At 38.2% G+C, this 13,215-nt stretch overlaps 1 protein-coding gene across 3 annotated transcripts in view; it reads left to right on the top strand.

Annotated features, from left to right (window-relative positions):
• GRID1 (glutamate ionotropic receptor delta type subunit 1) overlaps positions 1 to 12,199 on the top strand; it is an 814,231-nt gene extending 802,032 nt beyond the window's left edge. For all 3 annotated transcript variants that reach the window (XM_034777148.1, XM_034777150.1, XM_034777149.1), the window contains one exon: positions 11,508 to 12,199. In XM_034777148.1, coding sequence (XP_034633039.1) covers positions 11,508 to 11,936 — 429 coding nt within the window. In that variant the 3' untranslated portion in view covers positions 11,937 to 12,199. The remainder of the gene's footprint in view (positions 1 to 11,507) is intronic.
• The last annotated feature ends 1,016 nt before the right edge of the window (positions 12,200 to 13,215 follow it).

Consider the following 13,215-nt stretch of genomic DNA (forward strand, 5'->3'; position numbering starts at 1 on the left):
TGCTCATTATTTTTTCCTATTTTCTTTCAGTTAGAAGTGAAGAGTAATATCAATTTCTCTTTTATGTGAAGTAAGGTGTACTGTTTCTGCTATTTAATTAAGCAAACCAATTCCTAATTAATCAGGTCGTCTCCACCAAACAGCTTCTGCTGAAGTTTTTGTGTTCTGTGGAGATGTTGACACATTTGTTGAAAATAATTTTACATTGCCAACTCATCTAATTTCTTTTTCCTTTCAATTGGATAAGAGTCCAGTTGACCTCAAACAATGTCAGTCTTACTGAGGTCTTTTTGTTTAGTTAATTACTATTTTAAAATACATAGTATTGTTTCTGCTTATATGAACAAAAGATTGTGGAAGACTGGTACCAGCAACTGGGATGTGGGTGGTCTGGCTTGGTGATCACCTCTGAGTTCAGGAACCAGAGGCCAATAGCCAGGTCTGAATCAGGAGCCAGGTGCCAGAGCCAAAAGTTGAAGCCAGGATCAGATAGGAAACAGGAGCTGAGGGTCAGTGCTGAGTCAGAAGCCAAAGAGCTGTACTCTAGGGTCAGAGCCAGAGCAGTCAAACACAGGGCAGCAGGGTTCAGGGACTGGAATAAGGCTGAGGGCAGGAGCCAGGAAGAGGATGGGGTCCAAGTTAGAAACATGAGATGAGACCACGAGTGAGGTAGCAAACACAGCGAGGTCTGAAGTAGCCTCAAGCCAGGATCCACCTTGTGGCACAGACAACTTCCTGTGTCTTTGTAACTTGAACAGTGCACCTGGCCCAATCAGGAACTCTGGAGGAGCCCCTCCAGTCAGGTCCCTATGGGTGTTACCTTTAGTGGAATGCAAGGCCTTAGGGCTCCCAATGCTCCAGTAACTGGAAGAGACACTGGGGGGAGGAGGTGGCTTCAGCTTTGGTGGGGGCAGGTTCAGGACCTGCGGATCCTCACAACAAGTTTGATTGCAGAACTTGGTCTATTTATAAAGGCAGACTTGAGGTGCAGCTCTAGTCATATTTAATAAGATACAATAGTATTCAAATCATTATCCAGCGGAATACATGCAAAACATAGTCAGCAAATTTTATGTAACATTAAGTGCTATTTGACTAGGTCACTTGCCTGTGGTAAATTAAGACAGCAAACATACATCACTATGTCAGTTTCCACATCTGCCTGCATATCACATATTTCTGACTAATGAAACCCTAGAATAATAAGAGTGGAAACTAATTTATATTTAAATTATTATTTGTATTAGCCTCATATAACATAACACATCAGGGTTCCCCCTCCCCCTCCAAAATATACCGAATTAAATATATCATTCCTGTTTCTTTCATTGAGCAGGCCAATTATTAGCTACTTTTTTACCTCTCTCAGAGTCTGATGGAATGAAATAGAATTATGGCTTTGCAAATGCATTACATGAAGCCAAAAGTAATAGTGAATGTAGTAAATTCAGGATTTCAAAATGACTCTCCTATTTGTCATACTTTATACACACGGGTTGTCCTCCATTCATTTCTCAGCAACAACATGCTTGAAAAGTTCATGTCTGATAAAAAGATTTCCTGGAATTTTGTAGTTGGTTGAGGATATCGATCTCAATGGGGCTAATTGGTGCTGAACCAGTAGTATAGCCTATGGATACCAGAGCATGCAAATCTGCCTCTTAAGTGTTTTGTATTTTTTAAACAGACTGTCCAGCAGGGCTTAAAAGTTTCTCAGGGTTCATTTTCCACTTATCTGGATATTTATGAGGGTTCCATCACTTTGAGTGTGACTCAACCATTAATACCTTTATTTTCAGCATGACCTTGTGAGCTAAGGGATATTATCAATCCTGCTTTACAGCTAAGAAACAGAGAGATTGGCATATGATTTGGTCAAGGTCCCACAGGAAATATGTGTCAGAAATGGGGATTTAACCCAGAAGTCATGAGTCTGAGTTCACTGCCATGACTACAGAATCATCCTTGTTTGTTTTTTCTTATATTTCCTTTACACAATGCAAGTTTCATATTTTTATTATATTTATTTTGGTCAAAACTCAAGTGTCATTCTTCCATACATTTCATTCATATATATATGTGTGTGTGTGTGTGGCACACAAATTGGTCCATGAATGATGATTGAGAGCCTGTCTACCCTTGAAATGCTACAGTAGCACAGCTGCAGTTCTCCCATTGGCGGAGGTAATCCACCTCCCTGGGAAGCAGGAGCTAGGTCAACAGAAGAATTCTTCCATTGATATAGTGCTGTCTACACCAGGGGTTAAATGGACTTAACTACATTGCTCAGGGGGTATGGGTTTTTCACACCCCTGAGTGATATAACTGTGTCAACCTAACTTTTTAGTGTAGACCAGGCCNTTTTTATTATATTTATTTTGGTCAAAACTCAAGTGTCATTCTTCCATACATTTCATTCATATATATATGTGTGTGTGTGTGTGGCACACAAATTGGTCCATGAATGATGATTGAGAGCCTGTCTACACTTGAAATGCTACAGTAGCACAGCTGCAGTTCTCCCATTGGCGGAGGTAATCCACCTCCCTGGGAAGCAGGAGCTAGGTCAACAGAAGAATTCTTCCATTGATATAGTGCTGTCTACACCAGGGGTTAAATGGACTTAACTACATTGCTCAGGGGGTATGGGTTTTTCACACCCCTGAGTGATATAACTGTGTCAACCTAACTTTTTAGTGTAGACCAGGCCTAAGAAAATTTTACGTAAACAGATCATAAGCAGTTTTTATGCATACCTCAGGCATATTAAGAACTGCATTAACATCACTTTAATACTTGAGGCAGAGATGTCTGCATGTGACCTAGAGATGTCAATACATCCATCATAGTCCCTCAAGGTATGTGCATGCTGTTTTTCTAAATTTTTATTTTTTGATACTCAGGGACTTTCCTCTCCACCCTTCAGTCCAGTGTGGTTCTGTTAGCATACGTTTGGTGTATGTACTCTTTATCGTAGTATTAGTTATGCAATCCATCACCTGACCCTTCATCTTTCTTGGGTTCATCTGCTTTTGACTTGTCCAAAACAGCTTCACCAATCTGTAGTGACTTTCCCTGGTCAAGGGGATTCCACTGAACTCAGTGATAAGATCTGAGGAGAATGGGTAGAATAAAGAAGAGGTGTTAGTTTCCTTAAGAAAAGATTCTCACCTAAAAGCCCTCCCTCAAGGAATCTGCGGCCTTCAGGCATACTGCTAAGAACTTAGACATTTTATTAGCTGTGTTCAGGAGGTCTTGGATAACCTTCTAGACATCCTTCACCCAACAACTCTTCTCTGAAAGTCAATGAGGCATTGCTAATGACTGCTAATGTCAATTAGCAAAAAGTATCCAAGGTAATTCCCATGTTTTTCCAAACTCTCTCCAAATACTCATTTAAAAAAAAAACATACCTGAAAAAAACAAAACAAAAAACCTGTTTATCTCTGCACACCTATATAAAGAATATTGATTACTCCTTAAAACTTGCATATTACATGGTGGTTAATGATCACAATCTCTCTCAAAAATAAAAATGATATCCAAGTTATCCCGGGTAGAGAGTCTTAGTTAATTGTAATTGTTCTCATAGAGGGTAGTTGTTTGAAAGAATTTCCTGAGGCAGCCTTCAATTCTCTGTAGAGGGGTCATAGCTGTGAACTTTGTCAGTCAGGGTACCAATAGCCACAGTCACAGGACCCATTTTTCATGATCAAATTCTTACAATATTTCAGAAACCTGCCTTTCCCTTTCCCTCTTCCTCTTCTAGCTCAATTTACCGAGGGAAAGAATGAAATTCAAACTGGCATTTAGTTAGGGTTGGTCCTGCTTTGAGCAGGGGGTTGGCCTAGATGACCTCCTGAGTCTCTTCCAACCCTAATCGTCTATGAATCTATGAATGAGATAATTTGCTTACCCAGCAGAAATGGGTGGTTAGTTGTTTTTCTCAGTCAGGAGGAAGACATGCACTTATATTCATCCTCTATATACATATGTGTTTTGCTCCATTTCACTGATCATTCTCTTCAGATAACCCACAAGGAATGTAATAATAATAGTAATAAAAATAATGAAAGAGAACGTATTGAGAGAGTAAAAGAAAATGACATTATATGTTTGACATTGACATTAATGGCATCTAATAGAAAAGTGTGAGAGCACACACATTTTATTTGATAGTGGGTGTATGGATACAACTATACATAAACAATACATATATAGCTATGGAATACATACATTGATAGAAATATACATCAGTATAGATATTACATAAATATATACAATATGAATGAATATACCGTATACATATTAACTGCAAAAATGTCACTGTCCCAGCCTCCAAACAGTCAAGTCTGGAGCGGTTTATTCACCTTTGGGAGTGAAATGAGTGGAGATAATCAGAAATATGTGGGAAGAACAGAAACAAAGCTTCCAGACTAGTAACCAAACTTCAAGTCCCAGTGTGAAACACAGCTCTGGGTTCAAAATCTCCAGTCAAACTGCTTCTCTGCCCTTTGTTCTTCCCAGCTCAACTGCTGACTCCTATGCTTCTTTATCCTGCCCCAACCCTATTAAAAGTCCCTTTGTAATGATATCATTATAGCAAGCCACAGACAGGAGGTGAGCTGCTTACCCTGTCCATTCAGGCACTGTGTCTCCTGCAATGAGCCATACCATTAAGTCTTCTGCACAGCCTCAGTTCAGATAATTAGTTCAGTAAAGTTATTGAGCAGCAGTTATTAACTATTATTAATTATCTTCCTTACTACAATAGTGCCTGGAGGCCAATCAGATTGTGTCACCATTTTGTGAGGTGCTGTACAAATATAGAGTTAAATAGGCCCAAAGACTCTTTTCGACTTTTGCTACACTACTTTAGAATTGCACAATTAAAAGCACAAAGCATCAAGAGATGCAAAAGCATTAAGGATCCAATGGCAATGTTAACCCACCATATGGCCTGTACCTTTTGTGGTAAACCTAGAAAGATATAAAGTGTGATACATAAAGCCTCATATTTGACAAGAATTACAGAAAAGGAAAATGGCTGGATTAAAGCACCTGGAATCTTAACTTTTGCATTCCCTGGCTTTCACTGTTTGAATTATAAGATTACTATTTCATTAACTCATTTTCTCTATTTAATTTCCTAGGTAATCTTTAAAGAAAAAAGGGACAGCAATTAGTCCTAATTAAGCGTATAGTTTGCAAGTTCTGTTGACTTCGTTAGTGGAGTCTGCAATTTCCTTAAACCTCATTGGGGCTGCAGTTTTGGGGATCTTTGTTTCTTCACGAAAGCAGCACTGTCTTGCTGGGGCTTTTAGCAGGGCTGTGATTTGGAGGAACTGGATTCCACAGGAGTTGGACTGCTGTACTTGGAAGCTGAGGAGTTGTATAGAAATAGGCGTGCTTTGCTGGAGGACTTAAGAGCTCTGCAGGAGCTGGCTGGAATCCTGGACAGTTTAAAAAGCACACTTCTCTATAACCCCAAATTAGCAAAGCACTTAAGCACATGCTTAAATCCATCCCTATTTAGTAAAGCATGTAGGTACTTGCTTAACATTGATTTTAATGGGACATAGACATGTGTCTAAGTGCATCACTGAATAGGGATTGTTTGAAGAATCTGGCCACAGCTGCACATATATGCCCAGTCTGTCTGTCTGTCCTCCAATGCGTAATTTAGTTATAATTTACAGAAATTGTCTACTGTGCCAGCTCAGGTTCATGCTTAAATGCTTGTAACTTTATCTTAAAGTTTTTTTCAAAATTGGCAAATCACCCATCCTCACTGATAACTTTTCACATGCCAATTTTGAAGCTTGATTATTCAGAAGTTTTTCAGTTATTTCTCTGCAGGGAAAAAGAAGGTGAGCAGAACTTTAAAAAAAAAAAAGTGTTATTTCTCACCCTCATCACCTGAATGGGGATGGGGATAGCTCAGTGGTTTGAGCATTGGCCTCTTAAACCCAGGGTTGTGAGTTCAATCCTTGAGGAGGCTACTTAGGGGCAAAATCAGTACTTGGTCCTGCTAGTGAAGGCAGGGGGCTGGACTCAATGACCTTTCAAGGTCCCTTCCAGTTCTAGGAAGGATATCTCCATTAATTTAATTTATTTATTTAAGGAGGCAGAACCAGTTTTCATTAAACTTTCCACACACAACATTTTTACTTTAGAATGGAGACATAGGGTGAAATTCTGGCCCAGTGAAGCCAATGGCAAAACTCCCATTGATTTCAAGAAGTCCAGGATTTAACATCTAACATAGAATTTTTCAGAGTTTTGAGTGAATGAAACGGCAGAAAAGAAGGGTGTTCATTTATACTTATACAATGATCTGGGCACCTATATAAAAATGACATTGTAGATGTTCACATTGATTTCAAGGAGGGAGGATCAGGATATAAAATTAAAAACAAATGAGTTGCAAAATGCAAGGACTCATCTATCCACACTTTCGGAAAAGAGCCTGCAAAAGGAGATGTGTTATACACTATGTCAAAAAGGTAACCAATCTCATACTCTTAGACCAGTTGGAGACATGATTTCCAGACTAGATTATCACAATAGTTCCTTGGCCTTAAAATGTCTGAATTAAGTCTCCTCTACTGAGAATGCCCCATCTGTAGCCTTTTGATGTTTATATCTTAAAAGAGCTAAGCTAAATATATCACAAGGAATAATTAATGTGCTGAAGTTCACCTCTTTTTCTGTTTGTGAGAAGATCACAGAAGTTTTGAATTTATTCATAATTCTAAATTAGTCACAATTTTGTTTTTGCTCTTCAAATAGCTCATAAACTGTTTGTTGCAAGTATTAGAATTAGGACTGTCAAGCGATTAAAAATATTAATCGCGATTAATCTCACTGTTAATAATAGAATACCATTTTAAATATTTTTGGATGTTTTCTACATTTTCAAATATATAGATTTCAGTTACAATACAGTATACAAAGTGTACAGTGCTCACTTTATATTTATTTTTTATTACAAATATTTGCACTGTAAAAAAGAAAAGAAATAGTATTTTTCAATTCATCTAATACAAATACTGTAGCGCAATCTCTTTACCATGAAAATTGAATTTACAAATGTAGATTTATGTACAGAAAATAACTGCACTCAAAAATAAAACATTGTCAAACTTTAGAGCCTACAAGTCCACTCAATCCTACTTCTTGTTCAGCCAATCGCTCAAACAAGTTTGTTTACATTTATGGAAGATAATGCTCCCTGCTTCTTGTTCACCATGTCACCTGAAAGTGAGAACTGGCATTGTTGCAGCTGGCATTGTTGCAGCTGGCATTGCAAGGTATTTACATGCCAGATGCACTTAAGATTCATATGTCCCTCATGCTTCATCCACCATTCCAGAGTACGTGTGTCGATGCTGATGACAGGCTTTGCTCGACAACAGTCCAAAACAGTGCAGGCCGACGTATGTTCATTTTCATAATCCGAGTCAGATGCTACCAGCAGAAGACTGATTTTCTTTTTTAGTGGTTCGGGTTCTGTAATTTCTGCATTGGAGTGTTGCTCTTTTAAGACTTCTGAAAGCATACTCTACACTTCATCCTTCTTAGATTTTGGAAGGCACTTCAGATTCTTAAACCTTGGGTCGAGTGCTGTAGCTATCTTTAGAAATCTCACATTGGTACCTTCTTTGTGTTTTGTCAAAACTGCAGTGAAAGTGTTCTTAAAATGAACAACATGTGCTGGGTCATCATCCGAGACTATTATGACATGAAATATATGGCAGAATGCAGGTAAAACAGAGCCGGAGACATACAATTCTCTTCAAAGGAGTTCAGTCACAAATTTAATTAACACATTATTTTTTTTAATGAGCATCATCAGCATGGAAGCATGTCCTCTGGAATGGTGGCCAAAGCATGAAGGGGCATATGAATGTTTAGCATATCCGACATGTAAATACCTTGGAATGCCAGCTACAAAAGTCCCAGGCGAATGCCTTGTTCTGACTTTCTGGTGACATTGTAAATAAGAAATGGGCAGCATTAGCTCCCGTAAATGTAAACAAACTTGTTTGTCTTAGCCATTGTCTGAACAAGAAGTAGAACTGAGTGGATTTGTAGGCTCTAAAGTTTTACATTGTTTTGTTTTTGAGTGAAGTTATGTAACAAAAAAAAATCTACATTTGTAAGTTGCATTTTCACAATAGAGATTACACTACAGTACTTGTATGAGGTAAACTGAAAAATACTATTTCTTTTGTTTATCATTACAGTGCAAACATTTGTGATCAAAAATAATATAAAGTGAGCAGTGTACACTCTGTATTCTGTGTTGTAATTGAAATGAATATATTTGAAAATGTAGAAAAACATCCAAAATATTTAATACATTTCAATTGGTATTCTATTGTTTAACAGTGCGATTAATACTTCGATTAATCATGATTAATTTTTTTATCGCAATTTTTTTTTTATTAATTGCATGAGTTAACTGCGATTAATTGACAGCCCTAATTAGAACTTTACCATTTTCACCCCACTGGTTAATTATCCCAGTCACATTATTTCTGTTCCTGACTCAGGTCAGAAAGCAGCACAGAATGAATTATAAATATTACAATAAAAATACCACTAATCAATGTTGGTGTATATTTTTGCTTAACATTAGTTTATAGGAATAAGATCGCTAGCAGAAATCAAGAGAACATGAACAGATCATGAACACAGAAAAATTAAAATTGATTCATCTTTGAATCTGAACACGTATTCAGGGGAAAAAATTCCAGCATTCTTTCCACTCTAATTTTGCAGCTGATTAGAGCAACAACAGTGGTCTCTCAAATAACCAAGCCCTCTGCACTTTAGACCCAAATCAGCAGCCCCTTACAAGTACACCCTCAAGTGAATAGGAGTCCAGGGCAACTCGTGAAGAACTGGTGTAATAAGCTCTCTGTAGTTACCATAGTTAGGCAGGTAGCTCATCATATGTTGAATTAGATAAAGCTTGCAAGTGACCTTCACTGGTAGACCCAGGTAGGATGTTTAGGTTCTAATGAAAACAACTTAGCCATCTTAAGTACAGCATTTGCTTCCTAATGGCTGCTACAATATAAACAGTCGGTCCAATGACTGTATCTCCCCCCCGCCCCGCCAAGTCCATTTTTTCAAGGTTTTTCTAAATTGACAAACCAGTGGTGCATTACAGTGCTTCCTTTGAGACTTTGTATTACAAATCCTTTGGGTACCCAGCTACTGTGTGATAGAGAACACATAATAGGTTAGAGCTAATGTGTTGTCTACCTTCATGAATGAAAAGAATGATAATTCAAGTGTGGAAGTCATTAAAAGGACTTCTACACTACTGAAAGTGAGAAGACTTCTTATTAAATGTAAGTAGGGTACATTCTATTTTTGTCTTTAAAGTTTCTTTTCTAATTTTCTATTGATTTATCTTCATTTGGGAATGGATGACATATATAAATAATTTGGCAGAATTTTTTTTTTTCCTGAATACTCTGATGATGATTTTGTGGTGTGTCAGGCTTCATTGTCACTTTTCTAGGAGTATCTATGAGTGTTTGGCATGCCAGAAATGTGGTCATGATCAAAAATTAATGGAAGTCATTAGGAGACCTTCCATTGATGTCAAAGGACTTTGGATCAGTTCCATGCCTTTAGCCTTTAACTAGACAAAACTCCCAATAGAGTCAATGGGAGTTTAGCCTGAGCTAGGCCTGCAGGTTTGTGGCCAGCATTGTGTTCTGATCTTCAGGCCTTTGGGGGACCAGCAAGTCAGTTATTAAATGGTAATGAAAAGTAGAGATTGACCCAAGTCACAAAGTTAGTGTTTGACAATTTATGGTTTTGATTTGGGCTCATCTCTAATTAAAAGCTGTATATACAGACAGTTGGCAGCTGAAGAACTATTGAGTATTTGGATCAAATTCTCTAGTCCAGCTGAACTTTGCTTGGCACAGCACCATGGGGAAAATGTGGCCTAGAGCCAGTTTTACATTCCCCCATTCCCAGGGCCACTGAGGACTGGGTTATTCGCTGGCATAAGACAGAGAAGCTGCGAGGCTATTCTACCTAGCACCCAGCCACCCACAGCCCTGTGAGACTATTTCACCAGCCAGGGAATCATCTGGATGCAGATCACATACATTTTTTCCCAGGACATTCTCACTATGGGAGCTCAATACCACGTTAGAAGTCTAGAATACAAGAGGGATCTTCTATCATCCAGAGCTTGTGGGCTAACAGATGCTTTGTTTCTGGGCCACTATTTCAATGAGATCAAATAATCAAATTCTGTACTTTGAAAATATTACATACTTTAGGTCTGCTTTATGAAATACCATTTACATTACATATACATTGTCCTCTATAAAACCACCACGCCGGTACTTGCTTTCGCCATGCAGTTTGTTGTTTTCCATTCTACATATGGGAAATACAGTAGTGATGCAGTAAGCAGCCCAGTTTAGTCCCTCACTGGTTTGTGTTATAAAGACCAGCTCTCCCCTTGTGCTTTTATCCTGGCAGCTACAATCTGCTGCGATGCTTGAGCTGACAGTTCCTTAAGGGAGTTCAGGGAAAAGCAATCTCAGTGGAAGGCCTCAACTCTGGAACTAAGTCCTTCCTTTGTTCTGACAAAGGCTATATTTGTCAACCTTCAGGTCATATTGGGTCTGTTATCTATTTTGTTCAAAACTAAAATTGAGGGAAATAAAAAAGGTGAGCGTGCGCTTCCAAGCTTCTCCTTCAAAATAACCTCCACCTGAGTCAACAAAATGAATGAGATGCTGCTCCAAGTAGATCACATGAACCTTCTGAGCATGGCTCACCATTGGTGGGACTTTAATATGCCCAGTAGACTTCTTGGGCTGGGCTCCTTCCTGACTGGTGAAAAAGTATGTGATTGTATCTCCCCACTGCTTCCCCAAATGAGCCATTGCTCAGTGTGTTGTACAGTTTTGCGATCTTCCTTTCTTTTCTGATATGAGAAATTAAATATTTAACAATGTTGATATTTAGGTTGTCATCAATGAGCATCTGAGTTCATCTCACTGTGATGAATAGGGCAGTTCACACCTCCCAGCCAGCATTATTGTTCCAGGCTCTCTGACATCTCTGCATCGATTACACTCAGTTCACATTTGGGAGGTGGGATTTCTTCATAACCATAACAGCTAGAAGCTCACTCTTTGCTCCAGAATAAAAACTGAAGTTCTGGCAGACAAGATTGTAGCTCGAGGAAGGTGCTGGTGTGACATTCCACTGTGTACAGGTGGAACCAGAGCTCAGGTTTTGCCTCAAAGAGGGAGTGGTTTAAGGGGTTCAGTTGTGGATTGTCACTGAGTTGACTTTTTTTTGGTATGTGTTTTTAAGATTAAGTTGTTATAGGTACCTGGAGCTTTTGCCTAAGCAAATCAAATTAAGTGACTGACTAAACAATGGCTTCCACCACATAGTGTGGGGAGAGAGACAGATTTTTGTTTGGACTGATTCCATTGTTTTTACCTCAATAGGATAAAGAAGTAAATCTGGAGCAGGTCCACAGACGTATGAACAGTTTAATTGATGAAGACATAGCCCACAAGCAAATCTCTCCAGCGTCGATTGAAATCTCAGCCTTGGAGATTGGTGGCATGCAGCCAAGTCAGACCCTGGAGCCAGTACGCGAATACCAGAACACACAACTTTCTGTCACCACCTTTTTACCAGAACAGACAAGTCATGGTGCCAGCAGGACACTCACAACTGCCTCTGGTAGTAACCTGCCATTGCCCCTTAGCAGCTCAGCCACCATGCCCTCTATACAGTGTAAACACAGATCGCCAAATGGAGGACTGTTTCGTCAGAGCCCTGTGAAAACACCTATCCCGATGTCATTTCAGTCTGTGCCAGGGGGAGTCATTCCAGAAGCCATGGAGCCTTCCCATGGAACATCCATATAATGAAAACAAACAAACAAAACAACCAGCAGAGCTTTTTAATACAATCTGAAACAAAAACAAAAACTTTTACATTTTTCGTGTACATATCTGTAAATAATGAAAGAATGAAGTGGGGTAAAAGTGTATTTTGAATATTCCCAATTTTCGAAGTCAGTAAAAAACAAAACAAAAACAAAAACAAAAAACAAAAACAAAAAAAATGTATGAATGACTTTGTAAATTTTGTTCTATATGAATAAAAAGGCAAACTACTTGTGATCGTTCTCAAGTGCCAAAGAAGACCTGTTACTGGGACTGAGGGCAGTTAAACAAAAAATCATGGATTTCAACCCTTATTCCTTATTTTACTATTTTTGTTTTAAAGCAGTAAAGTTATCCATTTGTCGCTGTAAAAGTTTACTCTCCTCAGCACTCTCTTCTTCTCGGTACCCTATTTCATAGTCATGGTGGCAGTTCGCTTGAAAATCTAACAGCAGATATTAGCAAAGCAGTAATATATGTTTTAAACCTGAATTATAACTATAAACAAGCAAACAATAAACAAAACAACTGAACTCTTTCCTTCTAACAGGGATTAAATTTCCACACAGTTTCTAAGTTGAAGCACAGGTTTACTGAATTGTGTTTTATGTGCGTACTGTGCTGTGTGGCTTTTTTAATTTACCCTTATGTGTTTGTTATATATGAATATATATATAATATATACATTTGATTTATGTATATATTATATATATATATAAATATTTGATAAATAAGGTTATTATGGATAAGGCTATTAAGCAAAACCTGCGATCAGATCTTTCTTGTTTCTTGTGTGCACAAATTAAAGTGGAATGGAACCAATGACTTAAAGGAATAAAACAAGGCAAAGCTTTATTTGATAGTGAGGCAATGATCATGTTACAGTGACTATAGCCTTATGCTATGATTTCTTTCTTTTATGTTTCAAGGACTACTGTATAATGGAGGCAGCATTCTCTGTTAAAGTCATATCTCTGAATGAGGCTAAATTCACGACTATAAGCACAGCTTCTGTTTTTTTCCATTGATTTTTTTTAAAGAAGCATTTAATGGTTATGTCCATAATGGGCTATCAAATGCCTCATTTTTTTTTGCTGTGAAACTCAATCAATGGAAAAAGATGGAGTAACACATGTAGCTAGCTTGAGGTCTTGTCTGAGAACATTACTAGTTCAGTTTAACATGAAAATTTCAAAACCATTGTTTCCTTCCCAAATAGTGACTCAAATGCTCAGGTAACTAGGAGGTTTTTTCCTTC

This window comes from Trachemys scripta, chromosome 7 (genome assembly GCF_013100865.1).
Source record: "Trachemys scripta elegans isolate TJP31775 chromosome 7, CAS_Tse_1.0, whole genome shotgun sequence".
Lineage (NCBI taxonomy): Eukaryota > Metazoa > Chordata > Testudines > Emydidae > Trachemys > Trachemys scripta.